Genomic DNA, 25437 nt, shown 5'->3' on the forward strand with positions numbered 1-25437 from the left:
TAATTTTATCACTGAGGTGCCATGTAAATGTATTTTTATAGACATCCACATAAAAAACAATTACTGTCCGAATAGAGTTTTTTACATCATTACGATGCAAATGTGGTCCTATAGTTCTCTGAACTCTGAAGCTCATACCGCTTACACACAGCATTCACCCTGACAGCCCCAGTTCACCCTGAGTCCAGCTGAACTGCACTAATGACTCTCAGAGCCGTGTGGATTTTCCTGTGAACATACTTGCCTTTATGATACTCGTGGGTGTCAATTCCTCGGGAGTCCAGTCTCTTAAAAATGTGCTGTAATTGTGGTTAAAACTGTAGCTCAGTGCTGAGACTTTCACACGGGTCTTTTTCTATATTACAGAAAGTCTATACTTAGAGACTGCTGTCTTCTTCTGCTGCTCCACTGCTTCCACTGGTCCACTGTGGTCTACTAGTGTCTCGTTTTCAGCAAAAATTAAGAAAAGAAAACCCCTCTTAATTAATAAATAGCATTAGAGTGATTTATTTTCATTGTTAGACACTTATTTTCTAATAGTGCTGTGTATTTTAATATGGAATTATAATTAACATCATTTTTCCCATGAGAATATTCTATTATTTCCATCTTCTTTACTCCCTAAACATTTTTGGACACATCTCTATTGTTAGTAAGCGAAATAGGCCTGTTTTTCACTTAAAAGCGCAGATGACAATATTGTAATAAATGGCTATAACTTGCTCAGGGAATGTTACATGTAAACAACATTTTATTTGGAAGTGTAAAACACCCATATACAACAAGAAAAATATCCAAACTTTAGGAGTTTCTGTTTGAGTACACGGTAAAAAAAAACACCTAATTGTTACTTGCGTTTTTCTTAAAATTATGTAATTTCATTAATTCTAAAAGAGAAAACAGAAGGAAAATTGGGAATTTTGGAAATTAGTTCGATTTAATCTTCAAGCTCTCCTGTTTATAATGATATATGGCACTTGATGCTGACTGCTAGAATAGGTCTTTAAGGGTTAAGCCACTCCTGTACCACAGACAACGTCAGAGGCGTCTTACCTGGGCTAAGGAGAAGAAGAACTGGACTGTTGCCTAGTGGTCTAAAGTCCTCTTTTCAGATGAGAGCAAGTTTTGTATTTCATTTGGAAACCAAGATCCTAGAGTCTGGAGGAAGGGTGGAGAAGCTCATAGTCCAAGTTCCTTGAAGTCCAGTGTTAAGTTTCCACAGTCTGTGATGACAATGTCATCTGCTGGTGTTGGTCCATTGTGTTTTTTGAAAACCAAAGTCACTGCACCCTTTTACCAATAAATTTTGGAGCACTTCATGCTTCCTTCAGCTGACCAGCTTTTTGAAGATGCTGATTTCATTTTCCAGCAGGATTTGGCACCTGCTCACACTGCCCAAGGCACCAAAAGTTTGTTAAATGACCATGGTGTTGGTGTGCTTGACTGGCCAGCAAACTCACCAGACCTGAACCCCACAGAGAATCTATGGGATATTGTCAAGATGAAAATGAGCAACAAGAGACCAAAAAATGCAAATGATCTGAAGGCTCCATACGACCTCAGCCGTCCCACAAAGTGATCACCTCCATGCCACACTGAATTGAGGCAGTAATTAAATCATTGAGTACATGTACACTAAATGAACATACTTTCCAGAAGGCCAAAAATGTATATTAAGTTTTTTATATAACTCTCATTGGAATCATCTGAAAGAAGAAAGTCAAACACAGGCTAATTTAAATTTTTGGGTGAACTAACCCTTTAAAGAATGTAAGCAGCATGCACTCTTGACTGCAGAGCTGACTCTGTTTGGCAGGCGGCCTATGCATATTCTTGGCAAAAGGCAGGTGACAACAGCAAAGCCTGGAGAAAGGCCTTGTTGTAAAAGCCATGGAACAACTGTTCGCTGTCCAGTTCCTGCCCTTTGTATTTCCCACTGACATTCAGTATTGTTCACTTCAGTTCCTTTATGTGACCTGGTGCGTTCCAGTCAATGGAGTTGACTTTTAATACAACTGAGATCTTTTCTCTGTCTTCTGCAGAATGGAAAATCCACAGAATATGAAACACATTGGACTAGATTTTTTCTTTTTCTTTCTGTCACCACCACTTCTTCTCGTTCTCTTTCTAACTCTCTCTCTCTCTCTTTTCTTTTGAGCGACTATAGTGGTTTCGGGGCTGGGATTTGAAAACAAAGCACTGCCTTTTTCAGCTGCAGTCTGAATCTCAGCATGAATGGTGTTAGCACAGTAGATGTGGTACTCTTTCCAGCCCAATTCTGATGGAAATCAATCAGTTTGGAACCTGCTAAAAAACTTTGCGACTTTCGCTGTTTTTATAGCTTTACATCTGAGCTATCTCTCAATCATGAGTAAGATGGATAAAAATGAAAATCCACAGACAGGAAAAACTTAGTTTGTTGTCATAATCTATTGCATTTTATGCTTGTTTTTAGTGTGGATTCCTCTGTTGTGCCCCATTCATTTCTAGCATCACTTCCCGTGAATACCAATGAGGATGTTGCTCAGTCAGAGCCGTGAAATGATAGGTGTTCTCAATTTTTGGTGTGATGGTTCACCAGATTTCCTTCTCTCTCTCACTTACACACCCCATCAATTTGCTCTAGGAATTGAGTAATTTTGCTTATTTTCAGCAAATGTTTTGCTTGGGGAATGTAAAAGCCACTCCGATAAAAGCTGGTGTTGATTATAGTCATAAGCAGGGGTTAAATTCACCTGGAATGATATTCTGACTCCCTTGATTCAAAATAGATGATTGGCAGTCAATCCAATTCACTTAGTATGTGCATACCCCAGTTTAGTTTCTGTTTTGTCCCCGCACATACTGTACATTTGGTGTTCATATAGTGAGTATGCGCTCAAAAAAAGTTTTGGTGTTGCTTCATTATGTTACCCTCTAATAGGTGATACAGGCGTTCGTCTGTTCGCTATTTTCATTTTAAAATTAAAGACTTATTAAACAGATTAATGTGCACACATCAGCACAGCCAATGGGTTTTAGTTTATGAATCAGTCTTGCTATTGCTAATCAAAGATGACTTTTATTGGACAGAAATTGGACCCCCAAGTAAAGAACTAATAAAATGTGTACCTTGAATACAGTGTTTTGGGTAAACGCATCTTCTGTAAATATATCTACATTTTAATGTTATTGTTGTTTTTATTATTACTATTATTTTCCACAGTTTTTATATATTTTTTGATATAATAAAGATTGCAAATGCAGTGTAATTTACTTTGGATAAAAGCATCGGTCTAATGCATAAAAAGATTTTTATTATTATTACTTTTATTATTATGTGTTTGAATGCAATGAAATTCATTTTTGATAAAAGCCTAGATTTTATTTCATATATTATAATATAAATCATATAATTTTATATAATTTTTTTGTTGTTGAAAAAAATCAGTTTCTCTCTCTTTCTTTTTCTTTCTTTCTTTCTTTCTTTCTTTCTTTCTTTCTTAATTAATTTATCAATGCATGAATTGATTTGAATGGAACATTTGGATAATCTGCCAAATGCATACTTTAGAACAATGATTACGTTAGGAATAGATGATGCATTTAAGGATATGGATGACATCAAGGTTGGTAAAAAAGTATGAGACCAGTGTCTCACTGAGTAGCATATGATCTTCTTTGAATCCCATACCTAAAGGACATAAGACTTGTTGCATAAGACTTCTGAGAAAGGGTAAGCCATTTGGGGTCCACTTCCGAAGACCAGAGGGCTTTTCAAATCAGCCCCAAATTTTTGACCCTGGAAGGAGATGGATTGCTTTCAGTGTAATTCTCTTTACTTCCTGTGTGCAGGGGGCTGTACAAATAGCCGTCCCTCGTGTCCAGAGCCGAGGTCTGCCCGGTTCCTCTCCCTCTGAGTTGAGTCGACCCACCCCCATCCACAATCACTAGAGTGGGGGAGCGTTTCCCAGGGACAAAAGAATGAATATGTAATGAAAAGACAGAGAAAGGGGTGTGAGCGTGTTTGTCCAAGAGAATAGATTTATCCAGCTTGACAAGTGTATGTCGAGGGATCAAGGAAGAGCAAATAGTCGTATTTATTTTCCACCTCAGCCACATAAGAACAGTTCTTTCTCATTGCAAACTGCTCCGATCGAGGAGGCTCTCTGAGCCAAAGCATGCCGTTCACAGAGTTTCAGAAACATGGCACTTTAGCTCCCTCCCTCTCTCCCCCAGATATCTGGCTCACATGGTATGTTCCGTTTAAAAGAGAGCATGTCATCTCTCAATGTACTGTGTTCTCTCTTAAAGCAGCTGCTTGGAGCGCGGTTTTTCAGCCGGAACTCTCTCACTCCTTTACCTGCTGTTTCGTTTGTCCATTGCGTTCTTTCACATGCTCTTTCTCTCTCTCTCTTCATCTACCACACACTCAGCTGTCTTTCACACACTTACAGAAGACGGGTAGTGATTAGGTCTTTTCTGCTGGGATAAGGAGGAGGGGAGTCAGACTTGGGATTTTCCTTCCTCTTCTCCAGCGTGTGTTTTTTTTTTTTGTATGGTCTAAACTGTGGCATCTGAGGAGGGATAAAGGGGGAACGGGGACCCGTGGCTTGTTCTACCCCCTGACAGAGCCCTTGACACCATGCACCTCTGTGTGGATTTGCTTCTCAGGGCAAAATCCTGAAAATGATGGAAGACAACAAGCAGCTGGCTCAGCGGATCGATGGGGCCATCCAGTCGGCCAGCCAGGAGGTGACCAACCTGCGCTCCGAGCTCTCCGCGACCAGCCGCAGACTGGCCGAGTTGGGGGCGTGCAACCCTGCCAGCCTGGAGAACAACCAGCAGAACCACCATCACCACCACCACGGTAAGACATGCATCAAGTTTTTGCTTCGGTGTTTGGTCAGTTCAACTTGTTACTGTGGAGAATAGTAAATAGTTATTTTAAGGGATTTGTGGGTGGGAATGAGCTTTTGTTGAGAGAAGAAAGTAAAGAGGGGAGGACGGGGGCAGCTGATCTCGTTGTTGATTGCCTCGTCCCGTTTCCCGGGTAGCCAATGGGACGGATTTCCAATGCAGCTGTGACATATCAGGCATAGAGAGGCCACAGAGAGAAGAAAAATTAAAGCTGGCATCGGGCTCGGTTGACGTCATAACTCTTGACTGATTCACAGGGAATAACATGAAACACGTGGTTCAGTTCTAATACTAAAACCTAGTTAAAGTAAAGGCAAAGTGTGTCTTTTTTATGATGTTAAAACACGTTTATATCCTATCTTCTAAAGCTTTAAGACAATTGTCAAGACAGTTTTTTGTAGAATGATTTATCCAAAAAATTACTTTGTTGAGCATCCTGACAAGCCCAACATAGTGATGACTTAACCAATGGCATAAGTTTGTCGACCAGTGGCAGACGGGATAGTGTTTAATGCTATTATTGTTTGCAGTTTTGGTACCACAGAAAATTCACTTTTAAACTTGTGGTAACTGCCATTTTCCCATGTGTAGCCATGTTAAAAAAATTGTTTACTCCAAAGAGGAAACACTGATACATTTCTATCTTTAGTCCCACAGGAATAAAAAAAAACTACATGTGGTTGTGTAAATGATGCAAATAATGTTTTTGCATTAAAACCACTTTAATGACATCAGATGACCTGTTTGTTTTAGTAAAGGTTTATCTTTTTTTTTTTTATATGTATAAATCAAAATACAGGACTGTCTTTTAAAGAAGTCTTTTTTGCTCACCAAGGCTGCATTTATTAGATTAAAAATACATTAAAACAGTAATATTGAGAAATAGCATTATAATTTAAACTTACTGTTCAAATGTATTTTAGTGTCAGACGATCCTTCAATAAATCAAGAAACATTTCTTCTACAGTAATTATCAATGTTAAAAACTTCAAAACTGATGAATATTTTTGTAACGCCCGTGATGCAGATTTTTTCTGGATTCTTTGAAAACAGAAATAGATATATTTTGTAATTTTTATAAATCTCTTTACTGTCACTTTTAATCAAAATTAATTTGTCAATGCTAAATATAAAGTATATGAAGTATTAAGCTCTTTCAAACATTTCACTAAAATTCATTCATGATGAACAATACTATATTTATAACATTAACCTAAATTAATAATTGTTCATGTTGTATAACTATTGTTACCAAATGCATTAACTAATTGAACCTTACTGTAAAGTGTTATTGTAAAGTGTCACATATCATTGTGTGTTGTGACTGTGTTGTGTGCTTGCCATCTCAACTTTCACTCCATGTTCTCTCTGAAACGGAAGTTAGGTGTGGTGACATCCGTCCGGTTCTGTTGCAGAGATTTCATAGCCCAAGGCAGTTTTTACTCAGGCTAGAGGTCGTGTTTAGCAGTTTGGAGTGTCTGGGTCTTTATATAAGTGTCTGGGTGTGCTGCGAGGACCAATGTATTGATATTGTGTCAGGTTGATGATGTTATAGGGGTTACAGCCCAGCAGTGGTTGGCCACCCCCCGGTGGTCTTCGGTAGGCTGGTACTCTTTTTAGACAGATAGAGCGAGTGTGATAGACACTGTGTTTGAACAGGTGTCATTAGCAGGACCCTTCTAAATAAATGAGAGTGAATGAACAGCACAGCTCCCCCCTCTCTCTCTCTTTTCACATAGGTTTAAGGCATCTCACTGCAGTGAACCCAGATTTCTCTTTACCAGCGCACTGATGTAATGCTTCTCTCTCTCTCTCTTGGCCCCCCTCAGTCTCTCTCTCTCGCGTTCTCTCTCTCAGTCAGGTGACTGTTTAGATGGGAGAGCCGGAGGCTGAGCAGGCAGAATGTAATCAGATACACATTCCTCTGTCCTGCTGTATGTGGGAGTTGCTCACATAGTTTAAACACAAAGCCGCCCCCCTCCCGTTTCAAAAGACAGCATTCCTCTAATCAGGGCTCTGGGTTCATTTGTGTTCTATTCACATCCTTCCGTCGTTATTGAGCCAAGGGCTAAGGCCACAAAAAAAAGTCATGTTTGGTGTAGGGCTGGATTTGGATTGGGTTCAATTTCATTTAGCAATTTTTTTTTTTTTGTTCGCATTTTTCCACTATCCTGACCTTTTATGAGTCACACAACCATTTATTGCCACTAATAACTTTTTTCAGTTGGTTACAAACACACAAAATGTTTACCCCGTGTTGCAGGCGGACTCACTGGGAATATAAACTTGAAAGCAGGCCGGGGTTTAATGAGCCGTGGCAGCCTAATGGAGAGATGTGGCATCCAGTTGTGCTCTGGCTCTCCTCCATCATCAGATGACAAGTAAAGTTTGTGTGATGACAGGATCTGAAGGCGAAGACTAGATTGATGCCGGTTTGCTACCATAATGTTGTGGGTGTAGAATTATTATATAAGTATGCATTATATATATTATTATAGTAGCATTGTGTGAGTCCAGAAGTTTCAAGAACTGTATTGTTATTTAGGGGAAGGGGAACTATCATTTCATTGTACATTATGATAGTATGCTCTTTTTTAAATATCGCATTATAAATAATAATATTGTTTTGATCATCCAGTTGGATTGTTTACAAAGCTAATGGCTTAGTTCTCCTCAACAATTTAATGTATTACAGGCATCCTTGGTGCAGGACAAGTTATTCTGCAAAGTTTGATAATTAGACTTGTTCAAATCCCTAACCCACAGTATGAGTGATTGTAATTATGATACTTTAGTGAGCACCACCAACAAGGCAAAAATTAAATTAATACAGTGCTTTTTCTTTTTTTAGTAAAGAGATGTGATTAGGCTTATCAGATTGAGATTGAAGTTCAGACTCATCTGCAACTAATTATCTTAAGAACTTAAACAGATGAGAGCATCAGATGATATTTAGAAGGAATTACATATATGTGAACATGTAGTTGCACGTGTAACCCAAAATGTACAATCACCCATGAAAATTGACCCAGATACCTAGATAATGTTTTTTATTTACAAATATTCTTTTCATTACAATTTGGTTAAAACGAAACTGGAAAAAACATCAGATTGTCTTTGGTTTTAGCAGAACTTAATTTGAGGTTATACATGCAACTTTTTAGTGTTAACATCAACAGTTATAATTTTAAGCGCCACTACAAATTTTGTTAACTGTCAGTTTAAAACTTTAAATGCTCAGGCTCTCTAAAGTCAGCTTGATTGTAATTGGACAGCAATATTTTGTATCCTTAATGTGATTCCAACAATAATGTTTCTCTCTCGGGATCGGTATATCTGGGGTATGGACTTAAAATGATAATTAAAGCTGTATGGTTATAGTTACCATCCTTGGTGTGAATGGCCCTTAAGATCAACCACTGCACTGAAGTGGAGAGTTATCTGCATTCCCTTCTGCATATTATAAATATGTTCTCCCTAGTCAAGGGCAGATGTGTCAGTCATATCAGGCTTTGCATAATTCAGAGCCATATGGATGCTGTCTTTGCATTTTCAAACAGTTTCCATACAATTTGCTTGTTCCAACATTTTGTTGGTAATAGTATGTTAAACTTTGCTTCATAAATGAATGGACTGTATTACCATAATCAGACACACATTAAGTCTCAAGAGGGCAAAATAAATGTAGACACAATATAAATTTGCTTTTAAAATGAAACGGGTCTCTAAAAATCAATACTGCTAACGCATAAAATATTATTCACAATTCCAGCTGGTTGGTGCTCAGCTGTCAAATATACATGAAAAAGTAAGGCATCACACTACAAAAGTTCTCTTTCTTGCTTGGTGAGATCAGATTACGCTTCTAAATCCAAGTGAATGAATGCGAAAAGTGTGAAAATGAAAGTAGGCCTACCAGGGCTCTTTTGCTCACGTCTCACACTGAAAGAGTCGAGCCTCTGCGTCCCTAGAGATGAACACTTAGATGACAAATTAGAAAAAGTCTAATGCAATGACATCTGCACACTCTTGGCTGCCTGATGGGAAGTCTGAGGTTGCAAATTGGTTAAGTCGCCATACAGATTAATTAATGCTTGAAAAGTGTGATCTCAATCTCATATCATGCCAACCGAGCAGAATCACACCTAGCATTTGAGAAAGAGTGAGGATGGAGGAAGTGAAAGGATATTAAAACATCATAATAAAAGTCTGCACTACTCCTGTCCTAAATTCAAAGGCTTCTTAAACAGCTAGGTTTCAGTTTAAGTTTACTACTGACTGCCGTATTGGCAAATGCAACCATAGTGAACCTTTAAGACAGAGTTAACCATGAAAGAGACACTTAAAAAAAAAAAGTAGGGAAGATAGAGAGTTTGGGAGATGGGGTTAAGGTTAATGTGTCTGCAGAAGAGAAAACATGCTAGCAAATCGATGGGCCATTTCTCTGTGACTGACAGATGGTAAAAGTGTGAATGGGCCCATGATATTACTTCTGGCATGAGAGAGCTGCATGCCTCGTTGGCAGCTGTGGCTGTGAAGTCTGATGGTCCATGGACCAGAACAAGCTGTAAACAAGATCATCTGAGAAGTCAAGCCAAACTAATCCACAATGTGGTCTTAATCAGACGTATTCACTGGCACTTTATTTGTTTATTGCTTACTGACAGATAGAAATTGCATTTTGAGCCTCTAAAGGTTGTATGATCTGATTTTGTGTGTGTGTGTGTGTGTGTGTGTGTGTGTATAGGTTTATATATCCTGGTGGCGACTTAAACCTGAATACACACAGGCTCATGGGGTCTTGTCAAGATGGGGACCTAAAATGATACAGAAATCATACAGAATGAGTTTTTTTTTTTTCTGAGAAAGTAAAAATGCACTAAGTTTCCAGTGAGAGGTAGGTTTAGGTGTAGGGTTAGTTTAGGGTGATAGAAAATACAGTTTTTACAGTATAAAAAACATTACTGTATGTGTATGGAGAGTCCCTACAAGGGTAGCTAACCAGTCATGTGTGTGTGTGTGTGTGTGTGTGTGTGTATGTGTTTATAGCAAAAATATATGCTGTTTGTTTGAAATTTCTGTTCATCAGAGAATCTTGGAAAAATGTATCACAGTTTCCACAAAAATGATAAGCACAACAGTTTTCACCATTAATAATAATAGAACAAAAATGTTTCTTGAGCACCAGATTTTTCTCTTCCTGTCTGGGCAGTTTTTTTGGCCTGAATCAGCCGCAATGTGGAACGTTAACCAAACCCTATGCTGTTTAGTTAAAGGTCTGGCTATGTGATGGTAACTTCACTTAAGCTAGACCAAACAAACTGTAAGTAGATCTGTGTGCGACTGCATGTGTCTAAAGTGTCAACCAGCCTGTCTTACTTATAAAACAGATAACAATTGTTTCCTTCCTGACTCATAGACTCATAATTGTAATTCCTCTGCTTGGTCAACACAAAGCAATGCTACATGTTAATACTAAATTTAAACTGATAAAATAGATTGTGACAAGCCATTATGAGTAAAATTAGATGAGGCTGTTGTTAGCATCAGCGGCAGTAGCCGGAGGCTGTAGGCAGGGTGTTAAGGAGCCTGTGGTGGAGCTTATGGCTTTGCAGTGCCCTTGTGATTTATGCCAACACTAGTGGGACTCATGCGAGCCAGCATGCTAAACCCCCCACGACCCTGAGAAAGTGATAAGCAGAGACAAATGCGACGGAGTGAACTCAATAAAGCGCCCGCAGATGGAGGTGATGTTTTAAATTGCTTTTAAATCAGCCTTTGGGAGGTGTTGCGCCTCGCTGATTTCGAGGGATTTTATTTTATCTGAAACGTGGATGAATTTTTGAGGATTTGTTGGAAAGGTTAAGCAATGCTTGCTGGGTGTTTGGAAGCCAGGAATGCCCCCCCCCCCCCCCCCCCCCCATAGTTTTCTTCTCAGTTTTCTTTTGTTGGTTGTTACATATGTCCCTTTTTCACAGACAAGGTGGTTGAAGAACTTGATTGTTCTGCATGTTTCCATCTCTAAAAAAAATGGTTCTGGGCCACCTCCCCACCAAAGTCTATTTCAACATATTTTACATTTACATTTAGTCATTTAACAGATGCTTTTATCCAAAGTGACTTACGAACGAGGACAATGAAAGCAATCAAACTCAACAAAAGAGCAATGATATGCAAGTGCTACAGTATAACAAGTCTCATTTAGCTTAATGCAGTACATGTAGCAAGGTTGTTGTTGTTTTTATTCAATTATATAATAAATAAAAAGAAAACAAATAGATAGGCGAAAAATTGTTTTTTATGGAATAGTTATTTGTGAATACTGAATAAAGATAAAGAGAGGTTTGATTCACAGAGAGCATTTTCTTGCCTAAAATAAATTCAGAGAATATCTAAAAATTATATTAAAAAGGTAATGATTATGAGCAAATTATGAAATATTCATTCGTGATCTATCGCTTTTAAGCTTTAATAGCTTAAGCTTTAATGCTGTTATTTTTATGTTCTATTTGTCCTGAAAAAAAAAAATCATAAATCTATCAAAAAGCAGTGCTGTTTTCAACAGTGATAATAGGAGATGTTACTTGAGCACAAAATCAGCATATTAGAATGATTTCTGAACTATCATGTGACACTGAAGACTGTTGTAATGATGCTAAAAATACAATTTTGCCATCACAGATTTCTTTTTTTAATATACTGTATAAAGAATATTTTATTTAGTATTTTAAATAGCAATAATATGTTACAGTCTAAATTGTTTTACTGTATTTCTGATCAATTCATTTTCTTGAGAATAACCAACTTTTTTACAGACCCAAAACTTTTAGTGTATGTCTCAGAAGACATAAATCTAGTGCATATTTACACAGGAAAGCAATTAAAAACAGTGCTGTGGCACTCAAGAACATCTGTGCAAATTTCCCCCTTAGTTCTTGACTCTCAAGTCATGTGAAATTATTGTTCTGAGAGAGCCTCACAGATCTCCAGAGATGAGAACCAGCACCATGTCCACGGAAAAAAAAAGGTAATACTAGCATAATACTTTGCTCTGGTTAGCTGCACCAGTGCACTTGAGACGGATTACAGTACAGCTTTGTTTTCAAAGAAGAGGGAGTATCTTTTTCTCCTTATTTCCCCCATGGGATCTCCCTTTTTTTGCTGTCAGCTCCCATAGAGCGGGGAAAGCATTCAGAGAGCCCCCTCTCCATTTCTCTCACCCCTCCCGTCTTTTCCTTCCGCTCCCGTCTTCAAGCCGCAAGCGTGGCCTCCCTGAACCACGCCCTGTCTGTGACCAATGCAGCGTGAGGTGAACTGTGTCCAAACAATAGACTCGGGGCAGGCCCTCACTGCAAGGGATGGGTGAATAACCCAGAAAACACACACATACATTTTTCTCTGGAGACTTTATTACCAGCCGTGAGTTCAGGCACATTCTGTGGAGGAAAAATTCAGTTTGCCCTTTCAGAGGAGTAGTTATAGATCATTCCCCCAAATATCTCCCCAATCTACACATACTTCTCCCAGAAGCAAAACCATTCCAGGAATTACTAATTGACCATTTCAGTGGTTAAATTGGTCTAGAATAAACCATTCCTTGTGGGATGCGACCTTGATTAACCTTAACTGTTTAAGGGAATTATTTAGTAGAATTTTATTTTGGCAGGTCATCACCAAGACTGAAAAAGGGTTAAATTTAGCATGAACCTTTTATGAGCAATTGTCGAAAACTAGGGGTTATGCTGTAATTAATCATTATTTTTTCACTGTGATGGACAGGACTGTAAAACGTTCATTGGGGTCTATTTTTACCGTCATATTTGATCTAAAGTTCTCTTACATTGTACAGAAGTATGGCATTCCATTTGCTTACACAGATTAGCTACTGTAATATCATTCCTAATGTTGGAGTATTGATACTGTTGAAATTCTTGTGTGCAAACTGTCTCTTAATTTAGTAAATAATTTAACTACTTGCATAGGGTACGTTATTATTAAGATTGTTTATGTCTTTGTCCAACTTTAATGTAGTATATCAATCAACAAAACATTTAATTTAAAAAGGCAAATGTCTAAACCATTGCAGCATTTTATTTTGTTTTATTTTATTTAAAAACTAATTTAAAAAGTAAATTTTTGTGTTGTCAAAATTGTCCTGAATGACTGGCTTGGCAAAAAAATTTTCTTTTATCTTGGATGTAAAGCACTTTCTGCTGCTTGCTCTAGAAAGGTGCTATAAAAATAAAGTACTTACTTACATTTTTTTTTTTTTTTTTTGAGGTCATGCATTCTCTTTTCATCTGTTTTTTTTTTATTCAATTATTTATTTTTATTTTTTTATTTCATATAGACTTTTTAAATATTTTTTATTGAGAACAAGGAACAAAAGGTCATCATGGGTGTTACACATTCAAGACGATACAATTTCCATACATTCTCTGTACATTTCATTTACAATTCCCAACCACTGGTCGCTTGTCTGAGGGTCAACCTGAAACCATTTACTTGTTATGGCTTTCCGACTGCTGGCTAAAAGTATTTTTAATAAGTATTTGCCATATTATCTAGAACTGTTTTAGGAATTTTTGTGTGTTGAATGATAAATTCAACTCCTCCCCTAACATTTTCCCAATTTCAGCTGCAACCATGTAGACTATTTAACTAGAAAATAATTTGTATTGATAAAAATGAAGATGAACATTTATTTTTTTTGTGTCATTAGCTTTATCTAATCTAATCTATCTACAAATAATAATTGTTTTCAAACAAGTTTCCCAGGCAGTCTTCCATTGGCCACTACATACAGTAGATAGTGCTATGCCAGATTCACAACATTGGTTTAGCTGATGTTACTTGCTAGGATGGGTTGGAATGCCTAAACAGATCAAAGTTTACACTTTGCAGGAAATCAGGCTACACATGACTTACTTATAACTGTCTCTGCAAATTAACCTCCAATAAATGTCACACTTCATCTTTAAATGATGAATATGTCCAGTGAATGCGATCATGTTTTGATAGAGATTTTCCTGACTCTCATGTTGGAGCCGATAGCAGCAGGTGTTAATACAGACAGCTCTGTCAATCATCTGAAGGCTCTCCACCCTTCGTTGGGAGATTGCCCACCTCTGCAGCAGGGGACAACATCGCTGCTGGACTCGGCAGCAGATGGCCAGTCCTCCACATCAGTCAAATGCAGAGTAAACTGGCCCTGGATTGGCTCCCTTGTGGTGAACGCTTCACAGTAGTGGCCAAAGTGAAAACACAATGAAAGAAATTATGATTTTTACTCGGCCTGAATTGTGTCATATTTTCTGTATATATATAGCAGAGATGAGGCTTTGCTTAAACGGAGAGCCAGGAGGAGTAGGCGGCGAATGCCATTTCACAAAATCGCTCTTTGCCTTGATGTGACCTGTCCCTCGGTTTATTCTTCGGTTTGGTCATCTCTCAGCCACGGGTATCTTGTGAGAGACATAAATCTTTATCTAAAGAGTGAATGATTGGCGAGGCAGAGCGCAGGGCCCTGTTTCATGCTCCAGTGCTGCACTGGCTGTAGGCTCTTCCCTTCTCCTCTCCTCATCTCTTCTTTTTCCTCCTTCCCCGGTTCCTTTTCTTCACAGCCCACTGCGCGCTGTCTGTTTCTCAGCCTCCCTCACTAGGCCCTCTCATCATAACACAATAAGCTGTGACACGCCACATATTTTCTCAGCAGACCGTAGTTACAGGGCTGGGGCTCAGGAAATGAGACATTATGCATCCTTCATGTCGTTTATATCGCTTTGCGAGGGTTATGAAGACCATATGTTAACCACTGTAAGTTTCGTCCTATGTACTGGCAAGTGAAATAGTGCTTCCTGCACCCGCTTCGGACAGATACGTTGGGTGTCTCATCCATCCTGATGCACATCTGGAGGGAATCAGGAGAGCTGGGAAGTGAGATTTCCCGCCAGGACTGCAGACTGGGAAGGGGAACGCTGCTCAAGTGGGAGGTGGGAGCAGGTGGGAGTGATGAAGAGATAAGAGAGGGTTAAAACTGTTGTTGACCAGTATGGGTCAGTTTTGGTCTTTTGAAAACAGTATTATTTTAAAATGTAGTCAAAATTTAGTTCATTCAAATCATTTATTTTAGTCTATAAAAAAAGAGCATTTTACTTTACATGCCAAATTAATGCAAATATTAAAACATTTTATATATATATTGTTATTTGATGTTCTGACTAGTACTTAACTTAAGTTCACTGTTGCATTCACATCATTTAGTGCATAACCTAGATGTAATGTTACATTTATGATTTATGTGATTTATCTCATGTTATTGATTATGATTAAATTATTGAAACCACTAATATTCTTTCTAGATTTGGCTTTTTCAAAAATCTTTGTTAGTGGACTAATATCTTGCCGCATATTTTCTTGTCATGTTTTCATCAGGTTTTAATTAAAAATAGTTTTAAATTGTTTAAGTACTACTAATGCACAGTGCACAATATATCTTAATATTAAGCTTAAAATGTGTTTTAATGACACTATTGATGAAGATCGTATGATCTTAACAGTATAGGTCTTATGTAAAATGTACCTGAAGCACAATCAAATATACTTCAGTCTATCTTTAGTTGGACTTCAGTAATACTTCCGCACAATTAAAGTTAATTTAGTACAATTAGTTGTTCCAATTTAGCAGACTTTAAGTATACCAGTTTAGTATTAAAAAAATACAATTGCAGGGTAATTGTATTAGCATGTATTTGTAGCATACCTAGCATGAAAAAAAGGTATTTTAAATACATTTTAGTACATTTTTTCTAGGGTATGCACATTTTTGGTGAATGTTACAGCTTCCAAAAAACCTTTAGTTAGCAAACATTTCAAAGTCACAATGTAACAAAAGTAGCAAACTATATTTTTCCCGTATTGTTAATTACATCTGAGTGAAAGGTAGGGATTTGAAAAAGTCAGCATTCACCACCAGAGAGAAGTCAGTTCAAGTTGACATTTTGAGTGAGAATGCACACAAAAGAGGTCACAAAATAAGAGGGAATAAATAAGTATAAATGAGGCATTCACAATAAGGTCACTAACATGTATTTCGATAATAGATTTTCCATTTCATACTGACTTGAATCAGTCATTTCCAATGCTGAGGACAGATTGATATGCTCTTTCTTTGTAGTGTGAATGTGGTCTGACGTCACCTCTAAGCCATCATCAGTGATGTTGAAACATCTGGCCAGGGTTTGACCAAGAACTACTCGTGGGAAGAAATGAACAGGGAGTAGCACAGGGTTTCAAGTTCCACCAGAGCACCATTTGGCTGTATAAGCACACATAAATACTGAATACTTTTTTCCTCACCACTCCCTTTCTCTTTTCGTGTATAGGAAGTGGAGATAACGATTCGAGTTTGAGAATCAATCTCTCATTTTATTTTTCTTCCTGCAAAAACCCAGCATTGAGTTCACCTTCAATCAACCAAATCTTGCTCGAGTCCAGACTTCAAACGACTGTACCTTTGCAAGGAGGCTGAAGAATGCTTGAGCACTCATTTGAAAAGTCCCAGCTCATCCCATTAAAACGCCCCATTGCTTTAGCTATGAGCAGAGACTTTCGTCTGGCAGTATGTATGCATTCAGTGACAGGCTCTGACAGATTGAAATGAAAAACTGGTGCACAGAGCTAGTTCATTTACTAGACACAGAGTGTAAAGTGTAAACCGTAATACCTGGAGAGAGCTATGCATTAGAATTCCCATTCATCTCAGTGGCAGTTGTGCAGCTAGTGCAGGATCTAATAGAAGAGAGCGATCGAGAATCAGTCATCTTTGCTCATGTGACCACGAAAGTTGCTTCTTTTGTAGTTAGTGAGGAACATTTACCCTAAAAGTGCATGATAACCAGCCAAACTGTGTATGATTGTTAATTAAAACCATATTGCTGTATGAGAGATTGTTCAGGTCTCCAAGAAGACACACTTTTTCCCCCTGATTAGTGGGGTAAAAATGCACTTGATATGGAATGTGACGGACATTTTACAGATCTAATTTGTTTCTAAAAGATGCTCTAAGCATATTTGAGATGATCGTGGCAAATAGTGTCTGTCTCTTCCTCTCTCAGAGGAAGATTATGTTGGAATTAAGGTCCTCAGTTTGATCTGCTGTCACATAATTTCCATTGCTCTGAGGCACGGCTGCATGATAACTAGTAAATAATAAATAGCTTGAGTAAGATATTAAAACCAGACTCGATTTTGGTTTTATCACATTATCATGCTCTACTCTTTATTTTCACCTTGTTTCAGCGGACATCTTGATTAGATAATTGCTAGTATTATGTTGTTCTCCAAGCTTCCACATGCTTACCATATGCTATATGATGAGACCTCCTGGCACTCGTAAAAAAGACATCTCTGAACTTTATTTTTTGGTTTAGCAGTCTTGTGCTCAGCTCCATAATATCTTGTTCACATGTTGCCATTTTTGCACTTAATAAATTACTGTGCCTTAATCTCCAGCCAAAGTTAAGCTTTCCAACCAATTAATTTTCCTTCACCAACTAGTCTTAATAAATTGGCTTTCCTCGTCATATATTATGACTCTTCAGAAATGGTGAAATCCTTCTCCTTTTCTCTTGGAAAGGAAACAATGAAATTCATTCATTCACCATTTTGACTGGCTTTCGTTAGAACATTTTTTCCATGAGCTTCATAATTAACCACGGCTAGTCTGTCAGCTGTGGATTCTTCTGTGGGATGTTGTCCGAAACCCAACTCTTTTCGCTCCACCTCAAGAGTTGTGGGCATCCAACTTTAGCTGGTGGTTGAGGGATCTGAAAAGCTAGCGCTTCAGCAGAATGTGAGGGTGAAGAATTACCTTTTGCGGTGGAAGTAAAGAATGATCAGTTACTTTTAGCTCAGAGCTAAAGAATCACACAAGGTAGTCTTTCAAACATGCAGTTTATTTTAGTGCATTAAAACCACCTTTCTAAGTAAGTAAGCAAACAATTCAGAAATACAAACCATCAGATGAGCACTGCAATGTGAGGAGCACTTTCAGTGGGAAAGAAATGGTTATATTTACCTTAAAAGATCAACTGCAGTAGAGAAAAAAAGGCATTATTTCCACCATTTTTCCTGTTTATGTGCCATACTGGCAACTTGTAGCTTCGAGGCAGAGAAAAACTTTAGCATAATCTCATGTGAGATGTTGTAGTCAACTGAACAAGGACTGGAAACATTACAACTGTAGCTGACATTGAATGGTTAGTGGTAAGAGTCTGTGTACATGCACATAGTCTGATAATGGCCAAACTCTTCAATCTTTTTTATGAGCTGCTTCCCATTTTTATTTTGTTTATTTGCTCAGTAACATTTTACCGCCATTTTCCATCAATACCATTGCTATTGTACCCCAAGCCACAACATAAAGTGCTCTATTCAAATGCATTATGTATGTTCATTGCTGCTGTTTTTATATGCCTGCTTCGAATGCAAAATCTTCAATTCTAGGGTCTCTGACTTGCTTGGTTTTCTTGAATATGTGCCTAAAAATATCTCCACTTTGGTATTTCTGATTATCAATTATCGCATAGTCTAGTATGTTACATAAAACTCTTAAGTGCAGCATCTCTTTTCTGATCTTTCATGAGCAAAACACATTATTTTAAATTGTAATAATATTTCCCAGTATTGCAGTTTTTACTGTATTTTTTTGATCAAATAAATGCAGTGCTGGTGAGCATAAGAGGTGAAAATTAATACAGGTATATGGTTCAGTTAAAACCCACAATACTGTATATGCACATATTTTACTGCAGTTATGGATAATGTAATTATGAGCATAATCATATTAGCATAATCACAGTATTCTGTTTACATGTGCTCCAATGTTATAATAGTACTACCTTAATCTTATTAAACATAGCCAATCTTGAGGACAGTGCAGTATAAAATTAGCATTTAGGTCACTGATTGTAGCATTGCACTTCATTAGAAATACAATAGCTAGCAGAGGAACTTTGCGTGATCACTAAAGTCATTATCTCTCGTGCTTGTGCTACATAATGACCCTAAACTTGTTGTGTGCATGTACTGTCTGTTTCTAGTTCTTTCGCTGAAAGGATTGATGTTGCTCTTGACTCTCTATCAGCTGTGAATACACAAACCACTGATGTACAGAGCCCACTGACAGGTAAAAGCGTTGCTCACACACTGGCGGTGAGGTGAAAAGCAGGGGACTTCACACCTTTGAAACGAGTGTGAAATGGAGTGTGGCACCTCTCACAGTTGTCTTATTCAACAGTTCCCACCTGGTAGCTGGCGGGGCTTTGTTTCTTCTTTATTCTTTGTTTCAGACCACAATGGAAACAAACTCAGCCCTCATGTCAATCTGCAAACCCTGACTCAAGCCTTCATGAATACTAAGTTGCTGTACAGACTTCAGGCACTGCTAGCGTTAAACCTCTGCCAACTCGGAGCTCTGAGCTGGACGGCTCTTTCCAGCCAGCAAATATGGCTGCTTTACAAACCTTCTGCTTGACCTTTTCCAGTTGATCAGTCCAATCACCACATCCTGCAGGTTCGCCTTAATTCACCGCCTCAGTACAGATGGGCAAACACAGTTTTATGCCGCTTTCCATATTGGCAGTATAGATAAAAGAAAACAACCACCATCTGGACACTAAACAGATTGTAATTGCCAGTTACTGTGTCCTGTTTCATTTCATAAATGCTCTTTTCAATCTGCGATGCTTATCTTGCTTGCAGAATTTGTTGCTGGGGTTACTGGTTATTGCAGTCCTTGATTAGAGAGTTATTTTAGCATCCAGCATTGTTGTGGTCATTTAAGAAATTGTATTTTTTGTTTATATTTATGTTTAAATGTCTGTGTTTTGTAAACATCATAAAGGCTGTGGAAATGAATTGGATGGCAATAGGCCGGAGAAATGGAGTGGCTCAGACACAATTTTTGATCACTTTATACATTTTGTTTGTGGAAAATCTCTTTGTTGAATGCATTTCGGTTTGTATAATTTGAATCTTAATTTTAAATACAATTTTTGTTGATCAACTATCAAATCAAATAAATAAGATCTAAGAGAATTTGTGTGGTGGAATGACAAGACCAAGCCCACCTCTTCCACGACCTAAAGAAAAGGCCAAAACAAGCATGATAGCTAAAAGAAATAGTTCACATAAAAATTAAAATTCTGTCATTTATTGCTTAAAGTGATAATTCACTCAAAAATCATAATTATGTTATAAATAACTCACTCTCATGTCATTCCAAACCCATAAGACCTCTGTTTATATAAAAATAGCAAAAACTACGACTTTATTCAGCACTGTCTTCTCTTCTGTGTCTGTTGTGAGAGAGTTAAAAACAAAGCAGTTTGTCATATCCAGTTCACAAACGAATCATTCGATGTAACCGGATCTTTTTGAACCAGTTCACCAAATCGAACTGAATCGTTTAAACTGTTTTTGGGTGAGCTATCCCTTTAAGGTCATGTCATTACAAAGACCTTCATTCATCTTCGGAAAACAAATTATTATATTTTTATGGAATCCGAGAGCTTTCTGAACCTGCACAGACAGAAACACAACTGACATGTTCAAAGCCCAAAAAGGTAGTAAGGACATTGTTGAAATAGTCCATGTGACATCAGTGGTTCAACCTTAATTTTATGACACTACGAGAAGACTTTTTGTGTGCAAAAATAAATAAATAAATAAAAATATCTTAATTCAAGGTGCATCAAAGATTGAAATGCAAGAGAAGAAACTGTTGAATAAGCTCATTATTTTTGTTATTCTCCGAGCTTAATAATATATATTCTAATAATATATTTTCTTTACTATCACTTTTTTTTTTATCAATTTAACACATCCTTGCTGAATAAAAGTGTTGATTTTAGAAAAAATAAAAAATAAAATTACTGACCCCAAATTACTGACCAGTAGTGTATATTGTTATTACAAAATATTTATATTTTGAGATTTAATTTTTGGGTGAACTCTCCCTTCAAATAAATATTTATAGTGTATATTATTATATTATATGATTAGTTGTCAGTGTGACATTAGAATAGCAAGCCTTTAATTTTCATGCTGTCATGTTGATTCTGAAGTAAGCATACAGTATATACATTTAAAGTGGCTTTATGTGTAACAGATTGTTAGACTTCCCTCTCCCAATATGGCTGTGTTTAGTTTAGGAAGAGGTAAGATAAGACACTCTTCCTCCACCACTGCAGTGGGATTTCACTGCATATTTTTTAGCAAGACTCCACTCTTCTTTAAAAGTGCAAGGGATGATTTATAGAGGTCTCGTCTCATTTTTTCATGTCTCCTTTAACCCTGTAGTGCAGTATTTACAGAGTGTGAGAAAGACCATCTATACATTCTCTACATGTGTCTACTAAAACTACTAAGCAACACTGATCTAAACTCTTGCTCTTTGGATTCTATCACTATGGGCCTTACTTACAAGCCCCATGAGGAACAGAATTACTGTTTGTGGAATCTCTGTGTTACTGGCTGAGGAAAGCAAACTGGCAGGCTGCTGCTGATGGCAGTGAGTTAGTACACATTGAAAGCAATCCAGGATTGAACAACGGGGGGCTTTTGGAAAGTGAATTCGCAGTTTATCAGCACAAATGTGTAATTACAGGTCTTGTTTAAATCTGCTAATTCCTTCTGTTATTTTTTGGAGGGGGCTCAGTTGTTTCTTTATTTCCATTTTCGCCTTTAAGAGGCTAGCCAAGTTGTTCAAAGTTATTTCGAGCCACAGATGGTATTTGTTCTGTTTGATGGGAAAATATTCTTGGCTGTGGGCCATCTTCCTTTCTGGCAACACCGAGGGAAGCAGGTATATGGTATTGTCAGAACAGGAAGGAGCGGATGTGAAAGGCCAAGAACATCCAGGAAGGTAATTATCGGTTGCGCTGGACAGTCACGAGTCTCATTTTAAGTTAAATGAGTTTATGGTTTGCAAAAATTCAGTTAATCTCTTCCATTTTAAACCACAGCTTAAACGTTAACTCAGCAAAATAGTTGTTTATATAGATTTTTATATTTTTTTTGCTGACTTGTTCCAGTGTCTAAGGTGTAATATGAAGCGCTGCTGCTGTGCTGTATGTTGTTATGAATGAAAAGCTAAGTCATTTAAGCTTGCAAATGAACTCCAAATGCTTGTCTTGTAAGCAGATTTCTGCCTGTGTGCCCTGGAAAGGAAAAGGTATGAATGGAAGGAGTATGTCTGGATAATCCTGAATACATCCAGCACACATGCTTCAAACATGATGAATTGGGTGAGGAGAAGTCTTTAATTGTCAGAGGCAGGGAATGAGCCCATGGTAATATACTGTTAGGCTTTAATTGCTTTGAAGCGGCAGAGTGACGGGGGACTCTCCATCATGATGTATTAGAATGAAGAGCCAGGTGGCAGGTGTTCACAGGGACAGTTAATTACTTTCTTACTGTTATTGCACTTGAGTTGTATTTTCCATGAACTTGAGATTAAGTTTGCTAACTTTTTGGATTTAGCTATTATAGTTACAGCTGCTCTCTCTCTCTCTCTCTCTCGCTCTCTCTCTCTCTCTCTCTCTCTCTCTCTCTCTCTCTATATATATATATATATATATATATATATATATATATATATATATATATATATATATACTCTTTTTGTTCATATAATGAAAGTAAAAAGGACCTCAAACAATTTGTCAGTTTTTCATCAACTATTTGTATTCCATTTTAAACTTTATTTCAAATACTGAACTGTTTTTAATCGCTGTTGTCAGTTTTGTTCGTTTTTATGGTCACACTTTATTTTAAGGTCCAATTCTCGCCATTAACAAACCATTAACTATGACTTTTCCCTTAATAAACTCCTAATTTGCTGCTTATTAGTAGTTAGTAAGGTTATTGGTAGGATTAGGGATGTAGAATTTGGTTATGCAGAATATGCTTTATAAGTACTAATAAACAGCAAAATGTTAATAATAGGCATGCTAATAAGCAACTAGTTAATAGTGAGAATTGGTCCCTATACTAAAGTGTTACAGTTTTCCTATATTTCTGTATAGCTTTATTTTTATTTCAGCTTTTTTTATATATAATTTTCTACTTCAACTTAAAAATTTATTTCTGTTAGTTGCCAAGTCAGCATTTCTAAGTTTGAATCAAATATTCATATTTTATTTTATTTTACCTTTATTTCAATTACCAAAAACAGTCATTAGTCATTTAACCCTTTAGTCATGTGCTTCTGCGTCTTTAAGAAATGTCCTCTTCATGCGTGAAATGAGCAGTGCCTCTGATTGCTGTCCAGACTGTTGCATTGTGGAATTCTGTGACTGAAAGAACCCATTAGTCCAGCCTCCCTCACAGACTCATAGTATCCCAAGCCATGCCTCCTGGGGCCCTGGGGCCGCTCCTGACAGGTGGAGCTGCAGTATTGGTTGACTCAGGACAGGTCCAGGGCATGGAAGGCCAGCGGCTAAAGGCAAACAGTGAAGGCCAAAGGCTGGGGAGGATTACTGGAAATTTTACTGCTTGATTTGACATCATCTTAGTGACCCAAGTGAGGAGAAGCCCATCTGGACTCCATTAAGCCCTACTGCAGTGGAATAACACGGACACACTGTGCCAGACTGAGAGTTTTATGTGTGTCCTTGAATTACTCAGTCTCTCACTTCTCTTACACCTCTCTTTGCTTTCTTATTCTGTCACTGAAACTTATTGCACATTTTTATGAACATGCACAGCTAAGCTAGCATTTAGTACAGGTTAGCATAAAATGTTATGCATCTCAGCGACTAATGACTGACAGTCCCAATAATATTGCTGACATTGTGACAGGCGCCACTGACCGTCCTCTGTGGTCAGCAGTACCAGCCACTTCCTATTCAAATCCTTAGCCATTTTTCAAAATACCTCTTCTGCAAGCTCTTCATTTATCCATAACCATAAAAGTACTTTCTAATCTCAAAATCATTTTTTAAAGTGAGTTAAAGAGACGTTCCCAAACCTAAACATGACTAAATTGACTAAATAAATTAATATAAAACAAAATAAAAGGTGTGGTTTCCAGACTTGGAAAAGTCATGTGAAATAAAAAAAAATGAATATGGTTATTTTTCTAGTTACGCAATTTTCTAGTTAAATATTAAATTACTATTTCATATGTATTAATGTTTATTATGCTTTTTAATCTTTCATTAATCTTTCAAATGAAGGTTTATTGTGTGTATGGAAACTCAGTAATTTTCAGTAAACATTCAAATAAATTAAATTAATTGTAAATTGAATTAGAAACTTATCTTATTAATTCAGAATAGAAATGTAGTAGGAATTTATTATTGCACAGCTTGTGCAAGACAAGCATTTGTGATTGAAAAGTGTATTATTTTTATTTATTTTTTACCATTTTGTATCATGAGATAAGACCCCTACTCCTCGGCTGGGATCATTTGAAGCTGTATTGAAACTCGGACCTTCAACTCTATTAAACTCCATATTAAGGAGAAAAAAATGATTTTCTTTTAATTTCTTATATGCCCACCATTGAAGTATATTATATGGAGAATTTTTTTTAAAATTTATTTTAAAGTGAAGAAAGAAAGACATGAAAGACATCTTGGATGATGCAGGGGTGAGTAAATTATCAGGAAAAATTTATTCTGGAAGTAAACTAATCCTTTAAGTTCATTAAGATGTGGCACTGTATGTCCTCCTTACCCAGAGCTGAATACTATCCACAGAAACACAAGTGAGTCCACACAAATACTGAAGCTGCGTCAATGAGCCCACTAATTGCAGAGATGTTTGGATGTGGTGTTCGTTTACATGCCGTTTTCTCTAATTCAGATATCAAAGCCATCCTGTCAAGGCTAATATTAGATCAGTAACGCTTTAGCTATGGTATTTCAAAGCTATGACTTGCATATATATCACTTATTTGTGACACTGCTGCACATTAAGTGGTTGTGATTAAAGTATAATGGGAGGGTTCAGTAAGACAAAGACAGTGAGAGAGAAACTAACCATCTGCTGTGCAGCCCACTTCCTGGGCAGGGCGAGAAAGTGTTACAGTGAGGAAAGGGGGATGGGGAGGGCTGCACCAGCTGCTGGAGAAGCACTGGATGGGTCAATAAGACTGAGAGTGTGCCACAACGACCGGCAGCTTTAGTTAGGTAAGGTTACACCGGGATGGAGAGAGCGAATTTGGCGTCTCCATGGTCCTGGATGGAAGACAACATGCGCTGGCCTGGCTGTGTGCCCTGGGATCTGGATGAGGAGGATCTAGTGCAAGGTAAACTGTATTAATATGCTCATGTTGTTCAGACAGTCCTTTAAGAACAGCAAAGAATGTTAGCTTTAGCATCAAGTAGAGACTGTAATCCACTGGCTTTCGTCCGCCAGATGTGCATTGTCCCACTTACTACTGTGGAATTTGTTTTCGATTCGTGTTTTAGCTGGTGCAGGATCTGTTCTGTATGTCAAGACATGGTGCTGTGGTTAGTAGAAGGCTGC

At 37.5% G+C, this 25437-nt stretch overlaps 1 protein-coding gene across 7 annotated transcripts in view; it reads left to right on the plus strand.

The window, feature by feature from the left end:
• The window catches only part of kaznb (kazrin, periplakin interacting protein b), a 133242-nt gene that overhangs the window by 55301 nt on the left and 52504 nt on the right, over positions 1-25437 (plus strand). For 5 of the 7 annotated variants that reach the window (XR_003293263.1, XM_026275622.1, XM_026275623.1 and 2 more), the window contains exon 3: positions 4654-4849. Coding sequence is in view for 6 of the 7 variants with exons in the window: in XM_026275622.1 (XP_026131407.1) it covers positions 4654-4849 (196 nt within the window). In the remaining variant the exon portion in view is untranslated. Of the gene's footprint in view, positions 1-4238; positions 4850-24609; positions 25217-25437 lie in introns of those variants that run through there. The other 2 variants (XM_026275624.1, XM_026275625.1) reach the window with 2 other exon arrangements.

Source organism: Carassius auratus, chromosome 11, assembly GCF_003368295.1.
Source record: "Carassius auratus strain Wakin chromosome 11, ASM336829v1, whole genome shotgun sequence".
NCBI classification, from domain to species: domain Eukaryota; kingdom Metazoa; phylum Chordata; class Actinopteri; order Cypriniformes; family Cyprinidae; genus Carassius; species Carassius auratus.